This window comes from Urocampus carinirostris, chromosome 7 (genome assembly GCF_059441175.1).
Source record: "Urocampus carinirostris isolate Australia breed hairy pipefish chromosome 7, RoL_Ucar_1.0, whole genome shotgun sequence".
NCBI lineage: Eukaryota > Metazoa > Chordata > Actinopteri > Syngnathiformes > Syngnathidae > Urocampus > Urocampus carinirostris.
The window spans coordinates 26,040,529-26,063,992 of NC_142355.1; the positions used below are offsets into that span (position 1 = coordinate 26,040,529).

Below are 23,464 nucleotides of genomic sequence, written 5' to 3' on the forward strand. Positions count from 1 at the left end.
AAACTAGAAAGAGGAAGCGGATTTCTTCTTCGGGGTGGATGCTGGGTGACCTCTAAAAGCACCACACACCAGTAACGGCGGAAATAAGCACTACAGTACTGTCCTCTACTCGGAAAAAGGTACACACAATACAAAATCAAACTTACAGCAATGTTCCGATATTTTTCGACAACCCCCAAAAATGTTCGTATCTACCGTTTTACGTATCATACGGTCGTAAGTGGGAGAGCGTCTGTCGTAACATTTTTTTATTTTCTTTTTTAATAATTCATTGTATACTTCCGCTTAACCACAATAACGTCAAACATCAAAACGGTGATGTGATTTCAGGCGGGTCTTTCAGATTAGACACATGTCTTGGGTCTTCCCACAATACACATAGCAAGTTTATTTTTGACCATTGGAAAGTGTCAATTTAATGAGACATGGCTGTCCAACGAACGTTTTTCGTCATAGTTACAAACTGTGCCATGTAATGTGTACAAATGTTTTCTAATTGTAGGTTTTTTTGTTGACTTGGTCTTCAATTTGATTTCAAAAGCCAATAAAACGTCTTTAAAAGCCTTGAATTTAACTTGTCTTAAGTTGCGGGAACCCTGATTGTACACCCCTGTTTATAACGCAATATGGTAAAAATGCTCAAACAAAAGTGATGTGATTTTGTCCGAATCTCTTTCATATCTCCCGAAGGCAGCCAGGTGTCTAAGAACAGAACGACTGATTGTATTTTAAATTAAAATGAATCTCCCTTGAACTGCATAATATTACTTTTTCAATGTAAAAGGTCTGACAGCTGCAGAGTGATATGGTTAAAGAAAGGAGCGTTTGTCCTCACAATTCTTTTACAATTTGCTTTTTAATAGAACAAGCTTATTTTGTATCTTCCCTCAAATGAACCATTTCCTGGAGATTGTGTTGTAAAACATGATCCGATTTACTTTAAAAATGTCAAAAATAGATATAGATGCAGTACTTTTCTTATTTTCACACAACTGTGACAATAATTTCATGATATTATTTCCATCAAACCCTACAGAAGAGTGACACTCAAGTGTGGAAGAATAAATAAACAGATTATTTAGTTGATAACTTATTTAACTTTCCACAGTATTTTTTTTATTCAACCCAATTTGCATCAAACTCAGACAGATCCACCTCATTAATTATTTTAAGCCAATGTCCTTGTTTTTTTTTTTACACAACCCCAGCCTCCTAATGTTTTTTTAATAACCCAAAAGATTAGATAATTTAGTACAACCCAACCCAGAAAATTCCACTGTTCTTTTACAAGCAACTAAAACAAATACGATAGAAACCTTAGACTTATTTCCTGGGTTAATTTAAGCGAACATTTTTCTTTACACTACTCTAACCCCCCTAATTCTTTTTTTAAAACCCAAAAGATGATGTTATTTAGTACTACCCAACCTGTCATGGCAAGTTGTAAATAACCCAATTTGGGTCAAACTTAGACCGTAGCAATTTTGGGTTAATTCAACCAAACAACCTTGTTTTTTTTCACACAACTCAAACACCACTAAAATATTTTCAAATAACCTTAAATATTAGGTCTTCAGTACAACCCAACCCAGGAGTAATACGGCTTGCGATGGCGTCATAAAAGAAAATAAAACAATTTTATTCAAACTTGCACCTTTTCATTTTTTGGGTTGATTTAACCCTATGTCCTGGTTTTTATTTCACAACCCAACCTTTAAAAATATTTGTTAGAATAACCCACCAGATGAGGTTGTTTCAGACAACACAAAAGGTTCCAACTGCAAGCGACTAAAATAGAAATATTTTTCACACAACCCCAATCCTTATGATATGTATGCCAATAACCAAAATATGAGGTTGTTTGGTACAACCCAGGCCTAGAAGTCACACCAGATTCAAAAAGTCTATCGGACTATCTTGGACCCAATTTGGGTTATTTTTTCCCCAGGTGTTGTTATGGTGTTTGCCATCAATTTCCAGCTTTGTCAGCCGAATTAACTGGGTACACAAATGAAAGGGACCGACACAAAGTAAAGTTAACCGAGGATAATCCCGCATAATCGTCTGCCTGCCACAGCAATCCTGGCTTTGTGCTGGCAGGTGTTCCATCTCCTCCATCCAGGACGAAGTTCTCGTCGCGACGGACTTGTTGTGTAACCGCACACCTCATCCGTCTCGTTTCCGTTTTTGAGGCTTCGTCACAAAAAGCGTTAATCCCTTCAACCCAACGTGTTTGACTTTGGCCTTTTGAGAAGTGGCAAGTGATGATTTTATACGCGGCGGAGACGGCTGCGATGTACATTCACGCCAGCTGTGTTTGTACATTGGTGGTTTCTGGGCGGGGTTCATTGAGGGAGCAGTCTGTCATTACGTGATAATCCAGACCTCTTGAGGATTTAGGGAGCTTCTTTGACGTGATTTACGAGTCCGAGTCCTCTTGTTGGCTGTCAGCATAGAAAATACTGTTGATCTACTCATCTACTGTATTTTCCAACTAAGGCGCAGCTAAAAACCCCAAATTGCCCAGAAATTTGAAAGTGCGCTTTGTAACCCGCTGCGCTCTTTATACCACAAAATACTTTGGATACGGACGGAAACACATACAGTATTTATTCATGTGCGTTACCACACGAGGTTTTACGGTTTTACTACCGTAAATGGGCAATGTTTGATAAGTCAAATTCAAAATTAGGGAATGGAGAAAAAATATCAATTTCATCCTGAAAGGTATAAATAAACGCAAAGTCTGATTCATCATCAGATACACCAAAAAGTTGTTTCCCTCGTTGGGCTTTTTGCATTCATTTATGTCTTTCACCGGTTTTATATGGGTGCTTGCAATCTTTGAAGATGATTTTAATGTTGTGTTTTCAAGGATAGAAAAGTGCTTGGATTTTGAAGTGCTTGTAAATGCTTATCATTGGAGCCATGTTTCACAACAAATCTGCTTGAAAAGGATGGCGTCCGGTGGGAACGCTCTGTCAATGTATTTCTTCCTTGTGATTGACGGAAGCTGGCATTAGTTTGTATGGCACTCTCCTATGAAGTGTCATTGCCCCCTATGCGTCATGCCCAAAAGTACAGGTGCATTTTGTAATATCTCGATGAGGCGTATGGCTTTGTCTTGTATTTATTGTTTGGCAGGGCAGCTTTTACAGACCGTGTGCGTAACGTTTTCACACAAGCTTTATTTTACGGGAATGAGGCAGTCATGCGCGTGAACACAAACGCCAGTGATTCGGCGATCGCTGGGCGGAAGAAGTAAGACAGAAGTCCGGCATGGAAAAACAGGAAACTAGAGGCCGACGAGATCGGTACCAGATACCGGACAGGCGGGGTCCATACCGGACAGGACGAGACAGATACGCTAATATATCATGTAAGTGTATAAAAAGCGCAACAGTTAAACCTGAAAAAATACAGTACGTCTTACTGTAGTAATTCTATGTTCTTTACAGTACATGGCGCCTGAAATATGAAAAAACAAATATGACGAAAAGGCCATGTTTGGGGGGTGTGCCTGATAATCCGGTGCACCTTAAAGTGCGGAAAATACAGTAGTCAGATACTGACTTTCATCTTTTTGTTTGATTTTATGTTTTATTTGTAAAATAGTACAGGCTACGGGGAGTGCCTTTTGGACGAGCCCGCTGGGAGGATGTATGAGCTGCCCTCGCTCCTGCCAGGTCAAATCTACAACGCTAACAAACAATGTGAGCTGATGTTTGGACCCGGTTCTCAGATTTGCCCATATATGGTAAGAAGGATTGTCATTTAAGGTAAATAAAAAAAGGCAACATTTTTGGGGATTTCTTTTTTTCAATGCGAAATATGAAATATGCTTTAACGCTTGAGTTTGAACTGATAGTAAAGGCTCTAAATTTTGAAATTACTATTTCATATTTATTTTGGTGTGGAGTGTTAGTTTTAAATCTTAAACTCATGAGTTAAAGCTTTAACTAAAAAAATACAGCTTTAAAGGTGCTTTAAATCTTGAGTAAAAACAGGTTAAAATGCCTAAATTAAATAGAAATTCTGCTTTAACTCTCGAGTTTTAACTAATAATTAAGGCTCTAAGTTGTAAAACTACTGTTTTGTATTAATTCTGAGGTCATGTTTGAGTTTAAAATTTAATTTATTAGTTGAGGCCCGAATCCAAAAGCTATAGTTTTAAAGCTGTTCTGAGGTTAAAATGCTTAAATTAAAAATATAATTGTGATTTAAATTTTGAGTTTTAATTGACAATAAAAGCTTTGAAACTACTAATTTGTATTTATCTTGCAGTCAAGTTTTAAAGGTTTAATTCATTAGTTAAAGCTTGAATCAAAACGCTGTTCTGAGTAAAAGCAGGTTAAAATGTTTAAATTAGAAAAAAAAATCCGACTTTACTCTCGAGTTTTAACTGATAGTTAAGGCTTTAAATTTAAAAAAGACTATATTATGTATGTATTTTTTAACTTGAATATAGTAGTGTAGCTATTATTTTTGATAAAAAAATCAAAACATCAAAACTCAAATACATAATATTGCAGAGTGGTAAAAAAATGTTTTCGAGGTGTAGTCAATCAAATACAATGATTTTCAAAATAACATTATTTTAGTTCATTACTTAGTTTTTAGTTTATTTTAGAATTTACTTTATTTTTGTTTTAAAGAATATTGTTTTCAAAATATTATGTGATATTTTGAAAAAAATAAAGTACCTATGTAATATATACAATAGAGATGTATAAATTGTTTAAGTGTAATAGTTGAAGTGTATTTTTTTGAATATTTAATCACAAATGATTATTTCACCTTTTTCAAAATTTCAAGATTATTTTAAAGTTTCCAATGTTAAAACTACTGTTTTATATGTATTTATATACTTTATGTTATGGTGTATTTACCTTGAGGAAAATTATTTTAAAAACTTTTTGTTATATTTTGAATTAAAAATGTCATATGTGTATAATATTTATCTTTTGTAAAATGATTTAATCAATAACAACGATTGAATTTCAGGTGAAATAATATACATTTTTAAATTTCAAAAATGCTTTGTTTTCTCAATAACGTATTTAATTGATTTGTGCCTTTTATACACTCTCAAAATACAACTTTTTATTTTTTTAACCTTGTATTCCATGAAATAACACGGCGGTACCCATAATATTTGTGGCACCTCCACTAATTAAATGTCAAGTTTTTGAAGAGAATTTCATAAGAGTGCTGCGAGGGGCAGCTGCTAATCCCAAAACATAATAAGAAAACATTTTATAAGCACAGTTTGACTCTTCTGCCCGTGAATTTTAATTTCATGACTGGAATGCTTCTTTGGTTGTGTTGGAAACCTGGCAAATTATTAATGCTTTTATGATCTCAGAACCCAACACACACACAATTTGTTTTTATTGCATTTCTCTGACCCAGAAACAATGTAAGAGGCTGTGGTGTACGAGTGCAGAGGGGGACCATAAAGGATGTCGCACACAACACATGCCGCTTGCTGACGGGACTGAATGTGGACATGGAATGGTAGGTCCAGAAAAAATGTGCTTTGAAGGATTATTTTGTACTTGAGTAGAGAGGCCACGATCCCTATTTTTGCACCCATGTCAGAGTCATGAACTCAATACCTTTAATAATGACAAAAGTATTCTTGTCTATAGATTCTTTTTGACCCGTACAATTGCAGAAAGTCAGGAAAATTGTCAATGATAATTTACCAAAGTAAAGCAAATTGCGGGTATCAGGCTGAAATAATACTTGAGAAAACATTCGGGACTTTTATGCTGCATAGCACTGTGGGACATGTAGTATAGAGCAGTGTTTTTCAACCAGTGTGCCGGGGCACACTTGTGTCTACTTGTCTAGTGTGCCGCTAGAATTTTCCCAATTTTGTCTTTCCAAAAAAATCAGGCCTTTATTCAGTATTTTTGCTATCTTCAGACGAGGAACTATAATAGTCATCCATTATCAGTTGGTGGCAGTAGATTTTTATATACTTTTTATAAACTAATTATCAGCTCATGAGTTAGCACAGTGAAATATTTGACATACCTTTATTTTCAAACGTTTTCGACGGACGGTGTGCCTCGGAATGTTTTTTTATAAATAAAAGTGTATCTTGGTTCAAAAAGGTTTGAAAAACACTGGTATAGAGGATACATGCAAACTCTGCCTTACACGCAAAAAAATCGTTTTGCAAATTGGTTGAGTTTTATAAAACATTCCCGGTGGAAATGTTTAAGTATATATATATATAATGTGTGTATGTGTCTGTGTACAGACGCTGCCCTACATACGACAATCGTCCGTAAGTAGAATTAGTTCCTAAGTTGCTTCAGTGCTATATTTTGTATGGAATGTATGTTTAAGATTTATATAAGTATGTTTAAGGCTTGTATACATAACCTGTATTGTTTTGTACTAAAATAGAAACATTTAATAAAATGCTCTTTAAAGATAAATAAAGTTAAGTTTAACTTACTTTTGGAAGATGAGCTCCAAGAGTTAGGCGAGGTAGAAAGTGCGAAAAAAAAGGAATCCAACCATTTTCTCTACCGCATCAAGCTTCCATATTCCACTTTCATTTCAAAAGAAACGGCTCGCCTCTTCTTTACACTGCACACCAACCATATTGAATGGATGCACGAGATAACTAAACAATAAAAATGTCAAAGTTCTTAGCGCACAGGAGAAACAGTGTAGATTCTACACTGTAGAATGTTTACAAATGAACTAGGAAGAGGAAGTGAATTTCTTTTTCGGGGTGGATGCTGGGTGACCTCTCACAGCGCACGCCGGTAGCGGCGGAGAGAAGCACTACAGTAATGTCCTGTACTTGGAAAAAGGTGCACACTAAACAAAATCTAAGTTACTGCAATGTTCGGATTCAGTGTGTCAGAGAAGCCTAGACAAAGTGAGTTTCATGGCCCCCATTGTCTAATTTAAACATCAATCCCCGCAGAGCTTATTTGAAAGTGTCTCTGGATCTTCACCCTCTCTAGATGAGAGGACGGGAAGTGTCGGGTCACATAACAGTGGGGTGGAAACTTAAAGACTGTGTGGCTCACCTTAATTAATTGTTAATTTTTACATTTATTTGATTGTCAAATAATATACTAGCTTTTATTACACATATTTTCCAGGATATATCTCTAGTGTTGAGTGGAAAAAAGTTAGAAGTGATCAAGTTTCTGCATGAAGGAGTCCGTATAACCCAGTCAGGTGACCACCCCTTTTCTTTTCCCCTCCATGTTGTCAGGAGGCCCCAACCCCCATTAGCCTTCATGTTCTCCTCGCCCTGGGGCGCTATGCTAATTAGGGCTGAGACGGTGGGTCAGTTGCCGAGGTTACGTAGAAAAAAAAAAGATTGAGGGGGGCCGAGATTGCAAAAAAAATGAGAGAAAGATTGGGCGAGAAAGATAGGTGACTTCTTTGAAAGATGACGCGGGCCGTTCACCTTGCGGTGAACCCGTGGCCCTCTAAAACCTCTTAAGAAGACCGCCCAGTGGGTCAGCGGTTCAGGGCCAGTACCAGAGCTGAAAAAGTTTGTTTCCGCCGGCGGAAAGCCAGGAGGAGGCGCGATGGGGAGTTTAGTATTCAGAAACGTGCCCTGGCGAGGGAAAGGAACCTCCTGCCCTGCCTTAGCGTTTTTTTCTACCCTGTCTACGTATCACGTCGGCCTGTTTCTTCTTGATTGTCCTCAATGCATCTCTTGCTTGATCGTTAACCATTGATGGCTAACATCTTAATCCAACTACAACAACAGCATGAAAGTAATGGCCCGGCGTCGCGACAATGTCGGCTATCATCAAACCTCCCCGAACCGACTTGCACCCGACTCGGTCTAATGGATGAGTAAACTTCATTGGGATTGTCTAAACATTGATTGGGTTGGAACTTTGTGACGTTTGATGTAGTCGCCCAGGAACAGAATATTAACATTCACACTGTCAGATCTGAATAGAAGGGAAGGGAATAAAACCTTTGTAACTTGACAAATAAAGTACATTCCCAGCATACGAGAATAATCCATTCTGAAGTGGGGATTGCAAAGTGAAACTGACAAACAGGGCAGATAGAAATCTACGTTACTTAGCTCATGTGTTCCGAAACCCAGGCTACCTTAAATAAAACCATGAATGAATGACATTTTTTATAGTATGTAAATCACATTATTATTAAATATACCGTATTTTCCGCACTACAAGGGGCACCTTTTTTCAAAAGCTGACCGTGCGCCTTATAATACAGTGCGCCTTATATATGGCTCAATATTAAGTCGCAAGGTCTCGCAACTTACGCAACAGCCGCCGACTCGATTTTCCCCAGAACGTGGAGTAGTCCGCGGTGTATGCTGGGATCTATATACCGGCGTTTCATTGGCTAACCGATGTGTCAATCATGATTTGAATCGATCGCTATTGGCTGAAGTTATTCGGAGCCTCGGATAGGCTAGAGGGCCAAAACAAACCCTACAATTGGCCGAAAAAGATGTGTCAATCATCCGTTAAATCGATCGCTATTGGCTGAAGTTATTCGGTGCCTCGGATAGGCTAGAGGGCCAAAACAAACCCTGCCATTGGCCGAAAAGATGTTTCAATCATCAGTCAAATCGATCGTTATTGGCTAAGGTTATTCGGAGCCTCGGATAGGCTAGAGGGCCAAAACAAACCCTGCATTTGGCCGAAAAAGATGACTCTGAATAGCAAGCTTGCTAAAGTACCCCATAAAGAAACATGTTTCATTAGTCTGTATTTGTAAATATTTTACTCTCCTGGATTTACTACACTCATGGTTGTAAGAAGACCATGGTTGCGTATCATTATTGAACGTGAGAACTTATTTAACTATATTTTCCCGGTATGTTGTTTTAAAACGATCTTGATGTTGCTGTGATGAGTTGAGTGAATTAAACTCAATTCCAAGTGTTTATTGTCATATGCACAATAAAGTTGCGAGCGAAAAAGGAAATAGAAACTAAGGAATGGTTGGCATTTCTTGAATCCCAAGACTTTAACCTTCCGAATGATATTTGGAACAATGCATTTGAGTGACATCGTACGGACACCGCATCCACACGTGTCTACGACACGTATTTGCTTCTTTGCAAGCTTTGGGAATGTTAAGGGGGTAATCAGTTTGACTGAACCATCTGACTGTTTTGTCGACGTTCCCATTGTAGCGCCTTATAGTCCGGTGCGCCTTGTCTATGGAAGATATAGGACCAAAAAATATTTTTTGGGGGTGCGCCCTATAACCCGGTGCGCCCTATAGTGCTAGGTGCTAATGCTAGATGATAAGCTACCACGCTAGTTACTACCTTTAGCAGCAATGTCGGAGAATTTATAAAGAATTTCTAGCCTCCTTGACTTTATCCAAAAATACAGTGGTACCTCCTCTGAATTTAATTAGTTCTGGAAGTAGCTTCGTTATCTAAAAAACTTTGTAAGTAGAGACGTATTTTAAATGTTAAATCCGTTCCCAGCCCCGCAAAAGTACAGTAAGATATATTTTTCCTGAATCATAAAAAAACCATTAGAACATGAAACAAATACATGTTGTGATTAGATTACTGCACAATAAACATAACACGAGAGGCACATAATGTAAAATACAAAGAGTAATGGAAATAATAATAACTAATTTACCTTTTTTTCAAGTGTTTTCTTGTAATACTGATCTGCTGTCTTTTAACATATCCGTTGAAAATGCATAAAGCATACGGAGCGATAGCCCAACTTGTTCAAACGTTTTTCAGGTGATTCCTTTCCATAATTTCAAGATTTTATTCAGGGCTGAATTTTGTTGGAACCTCTCCACCTTGTTGTCTGTGAACTGCGACGAGGACACGAAGAGGTTGCTGAGCGCACACATATACAATGGGTTGTCAGGCACTATTTAAGCAATCGTCAGTTTCTGTACATTCGGCAAACTGTGTGTAGCGCGTAGTGTACTGTATTTTTGACTTAGTATCCTGAAACGCCTTTGTAACTACAGGCACTTTTTTCCTGTTCAGGTACTTAATTACCTGAAACCTCTGTATGTAGAGACATTCGTAAGTAGAGGTACCACTGTATGTTAAAATAAATCCCTCAAAGGCAGAATTATATAGAATTTCGGAGGTTTAACCTTTTATACACTTGTAATTCATCACCAAGCTTCAATGCAATGGTCCTTGAGAACCGTATTTTAATGCTAGGCGCTAACTCAAGGGGGCATATCGGCAAGGTTACCCATGTATGTGGATAGCGGCCACGATGATTGCTGTTAGAGATTCAAGCAGCTTTAGCTAGGTTTTAATGCATCTATGTCAAACTCAATCGCTCGAGGGCATTATTATGCACAAGAATTCTAGGTGCTAATGCTAATGAGGCTAGTAGTCAAGATGAACCCAAAAATAACATAATTTAGGTGTAGCAATGCTACCTTTACGTATGGAAACAAGAGAGGACGGCACAAGCTAAAATGCAACTTCAAATGTATTTTATCAACGATAACTACCAAACTAACGATGATTCGTAACCCGCGTATATTCCTTCCCATGTTTCCGATTCGGCCTTCTCCTTTATATCTCTACAAGGGGCAGCTGTGTCCTTCTCCTCTTTTGTTCATTCATCTTGGGAGAATTTCCACACGTGGCACGGCTGAGCTAATTATCATACGTCCGTCAAAGGTCAACGCGACCTCATGGTTTTTTGGCAAGGATTCAAGAATCTACACGCTTATTATGACAACTTATCACTTGTGACTAAAAAGAAACAGAAGAGGAACAATAGAGAGATGACATTTTGAAAGTTTGAATGTACAAGATGTTACCGAAAGGGGGTTGAGTCTTCTGGCCCGCTAAATCGAAGATTTTTTTTCCTACAAGGTTCAGGTCTAAGGTCCTGCAGGGATACGGGTCATGCTTTTGGCTAAAAGGTGTGTTTTTGTGTGTGCTTGGATTTGAAGGCGGCTAGAGGGCCTGGAGGATTACATACGTGGCCTGCTTTACTTAATCCGTAATAAATCACTGTTTGCATGTGGGCAGGTTGGATCTGATATACTACGATTGATATTTAACCTGACGTATGGATGTGGAAGTATCATATTTAACATACCGTAAATCACTCTTTTCTTTAATACCTTGGCTGTTCCTGTGAATTGTACAGTAATGAAAAACGTGGATTACATGCCAAATATCAACAGTGTTTCGTGAGAAACATCTTTTTTTTTTTTTTCCACTTTTATATTTTGGTTAGCGCACAGCCCCACAGTGAAAGGTCTAGGATTCAATTCTAGCTACCACAGCCTCCCTGTGCTGTCAGGACCAGAACGGAGACAGAACCCACTTGCATACTTTTCTCTCAGTTTTATTGGGAAGAAGGGAAAGGATTGCACTCACTATTCGGTGATCGCTGGTCGCGGAAGAAAGGTCGCTCTGAATGCGGAAGTGGAACTTCTGTGATGAGCGATGGCGGTGTCGGGAGCGGAAAAAACAGGTCAGTTGCCAGGACAGGAGAGCAAAAAACATGGTCGAGATCAGCAACGAGTCGAAAGCCAGGAGAGGAGAGTAGACGTGGTCAAGATCAAAAAACGGGTCGAAGCCAGGAAACAGACAGGAGCCAAAACAGGAGTGAGTCAGGGTCGAAAAGCTTGCTTAGTGTAAACTAAGGTTCCCAGACGGACTGACAACGGGTGACAGAAAGGAGTGGGTTTAAATAGCGACAGGGAGCCAATCAGAGTCCGAGGCAGTTGGCGCCAAATGAGCGGGTACAGGTGCTTTGCATCAGTAATCACGACACGTGCGGAGTTTTCATGTTCCCCCGGGCACTCCAGTTTCCTCCCACATTCCAAACACACGCACGTCAGGTGAATTGTCTGGTCCAAATTATCCCTAGGTGTGAATGAGCAAGTGAATTGTATGTTTCTTCTTCTACCCTGCGGCTGGCTGGCAACCAGTTCAGGGTGTCCCCTGCCCCCACTGTTTGAAGATGGCTGGGATGGGCTCTGGCACCCCTGTGACCCTAGTGAGGATAAGCGGCACAGATAATGGATGGATGGATGGATTCCATGAATCTGAACTTTTTTTTCCCCCCTAAACTGTTTTTTTTCTCCAGTAAAAATTGAATTTTATTTTACTCTAAAAACAAGTATCATTGTCTTCACCAAAATCTCATGTAATTTTCTTCTATCTGGAGTGAAGTTTGGTTTCCTGAAAAAGTAGCTGTGTGTTTTTGTACGCCAAAACCAAGCTTATTTATTTAACCCTTAATTTGGTTGCAAGTTTTTTTGCTGTAGACGAGCATTGTCTTCTGTATACTGTAATCCCTCAATTATTACCAATTATTGCCCTGTGATATGCAAAAATCCACGAAGTAGCCCCCATGCATTCTTCTGCTCCCACTATCTGTAATAGTTGACCTGGGATAATGGATCGCGGCCGCACAGGTGCCTATGTTTTTGGTCGGAAAGAACAGAAAAAAACCATATGATGCAAATTTGCTTTCTCAAGCCCTGCTCTCAACAATAGTCGACCAGGGATAACGGATAACAGCAAGACGGGCCAAAAAAAGCACGCTTCCTGACAAAAATGCCTAATGCATGTCCCTGCTTGCAGCAATATGTGATAGGGGATAATGGATTACAGCCACACATTACAGTTTATTGTAGGTGAAAATACAGTGAGGCAGGCATGTCCTAATTCTGGTCTGGGGGCCACTGTCGTAAAATTAAAAATATGTGGCCTGCTAGTCATGTTTACTGCTTCTGGTCTGCTTTCTGAAAAATTTGGACAACGTTTGGAAAAGTTTCCTACAGTAAGGGCAAAAAACAGCAACCAGGCAAGACAAAAGTGTGCCCCACTTGTACCCGCTCACAGCCATGTATGTTCGGGGATAATGGTCGCACTTGTGCAGTTCACATTTTGGTGGACTGAAGGTTAAAAAAAACGTCAGGCCCGACCAAAATGCGCTCTGCCGGTAATGTTAAATGGAATATATTTTGGATAATGGATCACAGAATATGTTTCGACACGCGAAGCACTGATACTGTGAAATAGGTAGTAGCAAAGGATTTCACCTGTTTGTTTTTATGGAGCACTGTCCTACTGACAATAGCCATTGGTGAAGTCATGCTCAAACAGCTCAACTTTTGCCTGAGGAAATACTTAGTATTTTGTTTGTAGGGACAACAACTGTACTTAACACGATGTAATATTCCGCTCATTTTTGAACTAATTACATCTGTTCATGAGCTGAAATGATTGATTCCTGTCTTTCATTGTGTATTCCACCCCAAAGACCTAACAATTGTACTTAAAGCCACTTCTGACTATAAAATAAGGCACAACTAAAATTCCATAATTGAGACGAAATTAAGGCATTTACTGTATGAAGAAATTGACCTAATAATGACTGAATATTGTAAGCGAGATCTTTCAATATTTCAACAGTAATTTTGATTTAAATAACTCGAGTCGGGTAATCGGGGTTGCCAAACTGCGGCACGTCCTGTATCAATGGACAGTGCAGAGAAATGGACTGTCTGTGCACGGTTGGGTTGAAATGGGGCAGTCTTGTTCCCTCATCACCCTCTACCCCTGCACAGGGTGCTGGAGTGAGTAATGCGGTCACATGACCTTCTGGCGGCATGTCTGTCATCCGGCTCAGTGAGCCGCAAATTAATGAGGGCATCCCATCACTTGTTGCCTATAAATACCTCCACCTCCCTCCTCTTATTAACCACCCCTCCATCACCACAGCCTCCTTCTATTATCTCTTTTTTTTTGCCCGCCCTCCTTTAAAAGGATGCGTTCTGTGTGTCTTGTTTGGATGCTTTTTGTTTTTATGTATACGTGCCTGCGGTGGCCCTATTTACGTAAGAGTGTGTGCAGTTTAAGGGCCAGCAAGCATGCTCAATAGCGGTCTGCCAAGCCAAAACCGGGGTCCGCTCAGCCCCTGCATCCTTTTGAAGGTCCCGCTTCTCACCACGTAGCCACGCGGTGGGTGGCAGAGGACCAAGCCGGCGCTTGATAAACAAGTCCAAAACACTTTCTGAATACTTTAAACAAGAGCGCTTGAATGTTTCCATTGATCCACTGTCTCCCGGATCCTCTTGATGGGTGCTCAATTGAGTGGCGAATAAAATGGAGAGTCGTTATTCATTTCCAGAGGATTCCGTCAGGAGATGGGGAGGACGGAGCACAAGCTTTTTTTGTTTGAGCCAATTAGAGTGAGACAGCCAGAAGTAGCGGCGAGCGTTTTTGGCCCAAGCCTCCTGGCAGCATGACACACTTGTGATGTGTGTACTGTAACTGGTGCACTGCTCTCCTTCTCTATCCTTCTCTCTTATCATTTTGTAAATACACATCTGCCATTCTTACTACAGCGGGGCAATGGTTAGAGGGTGTGCGGCACAGTTCTAAGGTCATGATATTGAATCTCCCTGTGTGGAGTTTGCATGTTCTCCCCGTGCTTGTATGGATTTTCTTTCGGGCACTCTGGTTTCATCCCACATTCCAAAAACATGCATGTCAGGTAAATTGGCCGGTTCAAATTGTCCCCAAGTGTGAATGAGCGAGTGAGTTGTCTGTCTCTGGGTGCCCTGCGACGGGCTGGTAACCAATTCAGGGTGTCCCCTGCCCACTGACCGACGATAGCTGGGATGAGCTCCAGCACCCCCGCGACCCTACTGAGGATAAGTGGTGCAGATAATGGCTGTATGGAGATGTGCCATACTGTTCTTGAGCGGCCTGCTTGCATATCCAGCATATGTTTTTTTGTGTTTTTTGTAATCAATATTCCAAGTACAGTAAACCTCTGGGGTACAGCACCAATTCATTCTCGTCGTAAGACATAAATGCTGTATGGTATGAAATAGAGACATCTATTTATTAGCTAACAAATTCTGAACCTCCAGTATCCCATATAAGAACATTAAAAAAGAAAAAGACAAATATACAAAAAAATAAACAAAATAAAAGGGAAATAAATAGCAAAAAAGCACCCACAAACATTTTTGGACCATGGCCAACCCAAATGCCCAAACACCCAAACAAGTTAAGCACCTCGGCACCCAAGTTGGTCATGCTTTCGTCCCTCCAAATGAAACGGGACACAAGAAAGCGGCCGTGTCGATCGGGTCAGGGTGACACAACACACTCTTCTGTTCAACAGCAGGCCCCGACAGCTTTTACTGGTTTACCCCTGCCGCATCATAGAGGTGCCCTGCCCATCCCTTAGAACGTGTCTAAACATCCCACTATCCTTTTACAACACCTCTTTACTCATCCCTATCACCAACAAGAGCTCTAGCTTCCACTAGCTTTAGACCTCTTTCCTGCAGTGCATTCATAACACCGTCAATCACGGCCTTCCTCTTGGTCTCCTTTCATTTACTTCTCTGTAGACAATCCATCTTCTCCATGTGTTCAAACCAACTCTCTTATCCACACGCTTGCTCAGTTCCACTACCACTCCAGTTGTGTCTCTCACAATTTCATTTCTTAATCCATCCAATCTTGTCACTCCTAACATACTTCTTAAACACTTCATCTCAAAAGCATTTAATTTCATTCTTAAATCTGCGTTCAGGCTCCAAGTCTGAAAAAGCCCATCCTTTAGAACGCGCCCACAATCCCACTATCCTTTCACAACACTACCTAAATGTAATAATGTAAAAAAAAATGCATGGGATCAAGTAACATTATAAAAAACTGTGCACTTAAAGAAAAATTGCTATTTTATTTATTTTTACATGCTGGGACTTGAGCTGGTACAGTGGAGTTAGAGTGGATTCAGAGGAGTGAGAAGTGTATTTTCTGATTATCAAAAGCTTTGTTTCTATTTATGTTTTTGCTTCTCCTTTTAGCACCTTGTGTCCCATAGGGAATGCATACAAAACCACAAATACGGTATTGTATCGCACTATTTCTCAAAGTCTTTAAAAAGCCCACACGGTTCTGAATTGGAAAAAAAATTGGAGCAAAGACAGAGAAAGGCATTGTGGAGGAGAGTTCAGCCAATTGTGTAGCGATATCTTCAAGTAATTATCAATACTTATTATTGATCGTTATTTAGGGCACGGTTTTGAAGCTAATAGATAGCTTTTTTGTCACTGATTAGCATGAATGGCTATTATTCTGGTATGTATTTTTAAAATAATAACTTATCACGTTACTACTGTTACTATTAGGTTTTTTTCTTAGTTGTCATTCTAAAAAGTAGTGTAATAATCAGCTCACAAAAAAACATCAAATTTACTTATGAAAAATATAGGCTAACTTTAAAAACGATTTTTGGAAGAATCGGTCATGTACTTAAAGATACTAATCATGTCAATGATTCATCATGCCAGTTAGAAATCAAATTTCTTGTGCTATTTTCACAACCAATTTGGCGGACTAACTAAGCATTTTTAGGGACTACCCGGTCCTCCTGGGTTCCACGTTGGTGAGCCCTGTGTTTTAAGGTGATTTCATTTCTTTAATTTTAACCTAATTGTCCATCAGTGTGAACTTATTACAGCATCAGTCTGGCTTTAAATCTTGTCTTTAAAATAACTATTGCAAAAGGAACTTCCTGATATCCAACACCAAAAGGTTCTTTGTAGTCAAGCTCCCCTTCTCATGTTTGGTGTCCACATCTTTCAATGTGCAAGGTGACTATTTACCTATACTGTCATACTTTAAAGTGAACCCGATAGAAGCAGAATATTTTACTAAAAATAGTCAGCGGTGGTCCTGGTCTTCAGATCTCAACCAAAGATGTTTTGTCAACACCCACTGCAGTGAATATAACACTGTTTAGTTTCGGGGTATCAGAGTCGAAACTCTAAACTCAGAACCGAAAGGGTGAAGGAAAAAAAAATCCACTAGATGAAAAGGTGACTGAAACGTCCAAATGAAAGAGCGGAAGTTTTTGTTCCAATCGGTTCCTGGCCTTCTCATTCCTGAGCTGATGTATGGCTTGGGAATACAAACAAGCTGCTTTGTGCAAGAATTTGCCGTCAATGACAGGGCGCTAGAGTCCGAACGCAGACGTGAGCAGATGCTGCCGGTCTGAATTGTTTTCGGCTTCGTCCCAACTCTTCTATTTTGAAATTGATACCATCAATATTCATCTTTTTACCTCTGTTAATGGTACCTCAGGAAAATGTATGTGTAAAGCTCCCAATGACATTGTATGAGTGACACATGTTTGTCATATAAATCCGAACATTATTTAGTATTTGAGTATCCTTGATATTTATAGAGGTAAATAGCAGTGAATGAGTTCATATTTACAATAGCTAACACCCAGCTTGATGAGATATCAACAGCAATCAATTTACCTATTTACCTTAAGTTAGCCTAGCTTCTTCTTCTCTGCATTTACAAGTTCGGCACCATTTTGTGTCCGCGTAGTTTTCAATGATTTGGCTTTCCTTCCCAAGTGAAATGAACACCTTTCGGATAAATGTTAACATTTATGAAGAAACTTGACCCGAAAGATGTTCTTGTTTTGCTACTTCCTCTGCAACAGCTGCCTTGGCAGTGTCTGCCCCCTAGTGTCTACGGCCAGGATTCTTGTCCTATTTAATTGTCAGATATTTTTTGAGTAAGCACAATATAGAACATAGGATGTTATTTGTTTTTTATTTTTTTAATGTACATTTTTTCAAAATAAAAACAACAAACCTTATGGTTTTTTGTAAAACCGGAAATCACCAATCTTTTCCTACTTCTTCTACAATTGATTGCCTCCCCCTAGCGTCTATTTCCAGTATTTCGGGCGTATTTTAGTCTCGATATTTGGTCTTCTTTGTGCAGTTCTCTTTTTTGGGCGACTTTTTGTCGGACTCGATATTTGTTGACTAAACACATACAAGTAAAAGAACATCGGACTAATTTTTTTTGTTTTTTTAACAAAAACCTCAAAAACAAAAATGAGAAACAAGTCAGATTTCTGTACATTAAAATGGAAACTGTAAAATGATAATTTCTTGTATTCATTATTCTGACTTGTTTCATGGGGCCTAAAGGTACACCAACTCTTTGGGGAACCTTTCAGATTTTCACAAACCCATTTTTTCCTTCTTCTTCTACTACTGCTGCTATTGTGGTTTGCTGCCCCCTAGTGTCTACTTCTAGGATTCTGATTGTATTTTATTCTCTATTTGTCAAATAAGCACGCAATAGAACGTCAGAATTTGTTTGTTTTCCTAATTTTGTTTTTTGTTTTCACACATGCAACTGAAAATCTACAGATTCTTGTTTTCAGTATTCTTACCTAGAGGTTCTCAAATAGTTTGTCTATATTTTGTTACTTTCCCAGTATGAAGTGTATTGCACCTCCACTACAGTAGGGGGCAGCAGCATTCTCATTTGCAGAGTGTGTGCTCAGTGGTAGAGCATCCCCACATGCATCTGCACATACATAACTGAGAGAATGAGTATGAAGTGTAGATACAAAGTGTTCCAAACTCTCCAGGTATCCCATTAAAAATATTGAACACGAATGACAAGCTAGGCAGAGAAAGAAGAGGATAAATAAGAAAATGAAAGTTTACATAAGGCTAATACAATGTTGTTTAATAAGGTATACGTAGCACCGAGCTTCACTGCGTCACAGAACATCATTGAGAAGCACGGCCCTAACCAAAAAAATATTGAAGAAAGGTCTTAAATATACACTGACCCTTGTGACACTTTGTAACATCTTACAAACTGGTCTCTACATTTTTTTACTGATCAAGTCAAGTTTATTTGTATAGCCATAGCCCTTAATCCCAAGGAGTTTCAAAGGGCTGCATAGACCATAGATTATTGCAAACTTTAGACGACACCATCTCTTGATCTGAAACCTACATGAGGGCAAGGAAGAACTCAAAAACCTTAACATGAGGAAAATGAAAAAAGCTTTAGAAGGGACCGCACATGAGGTAATCCCCCTTCCAGGATGACCTGGCTGCAACTGATGTTGCAACAACAAACAATACCAAACATCAAAAATAGGTAATTCATAATCTATAGAATTTAAGTGAGTTTTAAGTTTGGATTCAAACAGTTCCACTGAGGTTGCAGATCGAATCTCAAGGGGCAGAGCGTTCCACAACACCGGGGCCCGAATGGAGAACGCTCTCGAACCTGCAGATCTCTTCTTGGTTCTTGGTTCTAGTCGACCTGCGTTTTCAGAGCGAAGGCTCCGGACCAGAACTTTGTTGGAAATAAATTTGAAAGATATGAAGGAGCAAGTCAATGCATGATTTTGTATTATGCCAACAGAACATTAAAATCACATCTTAAGCTAACAGGGGGCCAATGCAGGGTAGCTAAAATCGGGGTAATGTGATCAAAGTTTCTTGTCTTATTTAAAAGCCTCGCTGCAGCTTTTTGCACCAGCTGCAGGCTCTTGATTTTGGACTTTGGGAGACCGGAGAGTAGTACATTACATTAATCGAGAATTGAGAAACGATTAGTGCAAAGAGCTACCCGTTTGATATGTATTTCTAAAATAATAGGTTATCATTTTATTACTATGTTATTATTATTATTATGCCACTGCTAGGTCATAATAATAAGACGTAGGGTAATCTAATTTCTCAGAAAATCACAATAACCTGAACAAACCCACAGGCTACTTCGGTGCTCTTAGTGGGCTAGCTGGTGCTTTACCTCCCACAATATACGAGGTTGCTCAGTTTAGAAAAAAACCCGGCTATGATATTTTGATATTGTTCTGTACTTTCTTTCAGGCTTAGTTGTGCGTGTTTTGCACATGTTTTGAGACTGTCAACGTGCGTCAGTTCTCTAATTTGAAACATGAGAGTCGTCACAGGCACATCGCGCGAGACCTTCAAATGTCTCGGCGCATTCCCGAGTTTTGACAACCTTTCTAGGAAAAGTCAACTCAACGCAAGCTTTTAACCCCCGCGTTCCAATGACTAATTGGAATTGAGTCGGTCCAAGTCCTTATCAAGGAGAAGCCACCGGAGGTCCGATCCATCATTTTTACTGAGCACATGCTGAAGTCTTTACATGCAAAAATTGGAAATGGCTTAGGAAAAAATCAGCAACTATAATAGTCTAATGCTCATGAGCACATTCTTATAACACTTTGGTCAAAGCTAGCCCAAATTGGGCCAAAATTGGATTGAGACACTGTAGTATATATTGTTTTGTTTTTTAATGTAATCATTTTGAGAAAATTACACTTTTATTGTGGACAATTACACCACTTTATCAATTATTTAGCAATATTTTGGGAAATTAATTTCCGATCCAGTTAAGGTAGATGTCATCATTTTCTAAAATATTTTTTAGACAGTTGTCCTTTTCTGGTGCGCCATGTTTTTATTTCTTTTTTGTTCAAAACAATCTGATTGTCACGATTACCCATTGCCCTCACCTGTGCCCGCTCGTTTGGCACCAACTGCTGCTCGTTGCCTGATTGGCTCCCCTCTTATTTAAACTCAGAGCTCTCATTCACTCTTGGTCAGTCCGTCAAGAACCTCTGTACTTGCAAGGCAAGCATTTTGACTCTGTCCCGACTTGTCCGGTATCCTGCTCGTGTACCCGGTATCGATCCCGTCTGTCCCGTCCTGTCCGGTATCTTGTTCAAGCATCCTGTATCCTGTATCCGGTATCGATTCCGTCTGTCCCGTCCTGTCCGGTATCCTGCTCGTGTATCCTGTATCCGGCATCGTTCCCGTCAGTCCCGTCTTTACCTGTATCTCGCTTGTGTATCCCGCATCCAGTATCTCTCCCGTCCTGTCCAGTGTATTGCTCATGCATCCTGCATCCTGTATCCGGTACCGATTCCGTCTGTCCCGTCCTGTCCGGTATCCTGCTCGTGTATCCTGTATCCGGCATCGTTCCCGTCAGTCCTGTCCTCACGTGTATTGTATAACCTGTATCTGGTATCGATCCCGTCCTGTCCGTATTCTGCTCGTGTATCCTGTATTTGGTATCGATCCTTTCTGTCCCGTCCTCAGCTGTATCTTGCTCGTGTATCCTGTATCCAAAATCGATCCCGTCTGTCCCATCCTGTCCGGTATCCTGCTCGTGTATCCTGTAACCGGTATTGATCCCATCTGTCCCGTCCTCACCTGTATCCGGCTCATCCTGCTCGTGTATCCTGTATCTGGTATCGATCCCGTCTGTCCCTTCCTGTCCAGTATCCTGCTCATCTGCCCCTGGCTTCCTGTTTTCCCGCTCCTGATTTCTCTTCCCCGCTTTTTCTGCCAAGCGATCGCCGAATCGATGTGTTCCCGCGCATGACTGCCCCACTTCCGTAAATCGGGCTTGGTATGAAAACGTGACGCGTTTGGGTCTACTGTCTTTTCGGGTTGACACTGATTGGTATTAACTCAAATGTGTTGGGTTGTTTTTAATGAAATATCCAGTATTTTAATATTATTATTAAAACATGTATTTATTTGTTTATTATTAAAAGAGCATATATTTTGATGTGCTAAAATAATTTTTTTGGGGTCAGATCAATTTAATTACTTTAATATTATTTTAAATATTTTAGCCTCTGTGTTTATGTTTGATCTTTTTTCATTTATGCACAATGTTAAAAAAATAGCTCAGGTTTGAGGGAGTTATTTTGGACTAAAAAAATCTAAATTGGGGATTCATTATAATTTATATAAACCTCATTGTAAACATTGTTCAAACATTGATCTCTTTACCAGAATGTGTTCATTTTTTTACTTTTCATAATTATCTATTTATTAAATGATGTTTAACAATTATCTATACATTTAATTCCATTTTCATGAAGTGTTTTTTTAGGGAAGCGGGGAGGTGTTTTCAATATATGTTTTTAACTTGTATTTTTAATACACATATCATTTTTTTGCATTGCAATAAAGTGCATGTTATCTTTTATACACCTATAAAAAACCACGTAAAACAATGATGGAAAAGTTTGATATTTACAAGTCAAATGAACACAACACATGTTTGCAGCGGAAGCCATTTTTCCACTGGCTCGACTTAAACGCTTAACAAAACCAGAAAAAAAACTTTGGATCAAGAACATGTTTACGGCTTGTTTATTTGATGTTGTTCACACTTGTGCATCATCTTTGTGGATGTGGAAAACATACAAAAAAGCCAAGGGGGAGTAGGATCAGTTTGTATTTGTGTGCAGGTGTTCACTTGGATAAGTGGGGATTTTTATTAAAGATTAGCCATGACATCACATCCTCTCTTAGACTATGGAAGCAACTCCCAACCACTATCAATTTTCAATACTCTGTGATGGGAAGAACGTCGGTGGGATTGCCGATGTAACTAACAACTTAGAACTCGAGGTTCTAGTTTTATCTCAACATTTTGCTTTTCTTATCAAGGTGTTGCTGGGCGGCGGGCTTCGATGCAGACAGTCCCCGGTTTGTCCTACATTCTTGCAGTGAACTGAATCCGTCTGATGTTGTGCTTAGTGAGAGAACGAACAGGTTTCAGTTACTTCCAAAGAGCTTTTATCACTCCTTGTACTTAGGATCTCCATGTCCTTGTTGGCTCTGCTTTGGGTATTCCGGAAATCATAAACTCATTCACTGCAAACTGGCTTAATCCATGAAAGACACGTCTCAAAAACAGCAACTTTGGATCTTTCCAAAAATATTTGAGGTCTTTCCTCGAAATTGAACTAATAGTTGAAGGACTAATCAAGAAAAAATAATTCCAATTACACTTGCTAGTTTATATATCTAGCTGTCAAACAAACCATGAACCATAAACTGTAAGGACCAGAACGGAAACAGGACCCACTTGCGTGACGTTTACCACCAGTTTTATTGAAAGAAAGAGGAAGGGTTGCATCCACGATCCAGTGTTCGCTGGGCGCGGGAATTAAGTCGCTCTCGTTCTCGGATTGTGATCCGAACACATAAGTGGATCTTCCGTAGTGATTCATTTTTCATTTCATTTCATTTCATTTCATTTCAATCATTCATATATTTAACAACAATATTCATATTAAATAGTTGAAGTTATGTAGTATCAGTTTTAAATCTGTTAATCTGTTAAAAACACGTAATATGATTTTTAATACATAATATTAGTTTGTCGATTGTATAATTAAATAGATTCAAAATCAGTTTTAAAATCATCAATCTCAAATTGTGCTGTCTAAAAAATTAGTTATAATGACTATATGATATTAAAAATAAAATTCTATATTTAAATCAAATTAATATAATGTTAGTAATGATATCGTATAATTGAATGGATTTGAAATCCGTTTTAAATCCATAAATCTTAAATTTGATTGTCTAAAACTTGAGTGATAATTTTAGTGCATATTATTAGTTTTAATATTATGTAATGTAAAAGATTCAAAATCTTTTTCAAATCCATCAATCTTAAACTTTGTTGTCTAAAAATCAAGTGATAATTATTCATTTATAATATTAATGATAATATTGTTGAGTGTTTCAGTTTTCATTTTTGTTTTATGAAAACTGAAACAGTGATGAGCACCAAAAGTAGGAGTGTGGATTT

The 23,464-nt window shown here is 39.0% G+C and overlaps 1 protein-coding gene across 1 annotated transcript in view; it reads left to right on the forward strand.

The window, feature by feature from the left end:
* Nucleotides 1-23,464, forward strand: part of LOC148362805 (A disintegrin and metalloproteinase with thrombospondin motifs 20) — a 164,641-nt gene that overhangs the window by 57,165 nt on the left and 84,012 nt on the right. The window contains exons 10-11 of the mRNA XM_088340373.1: nt 3,616-3,757; nt 5,413-5,517. Of these exons, the coding sequence (XP_088196499.1) occupies nt 3,616-3,757; nt 5,413-5,517 (247 nt within the window). The remainder of the gene's footprint in view (nt 1-3,615; nt 3,758-5,412; nt 5,518-23,464) is intronic.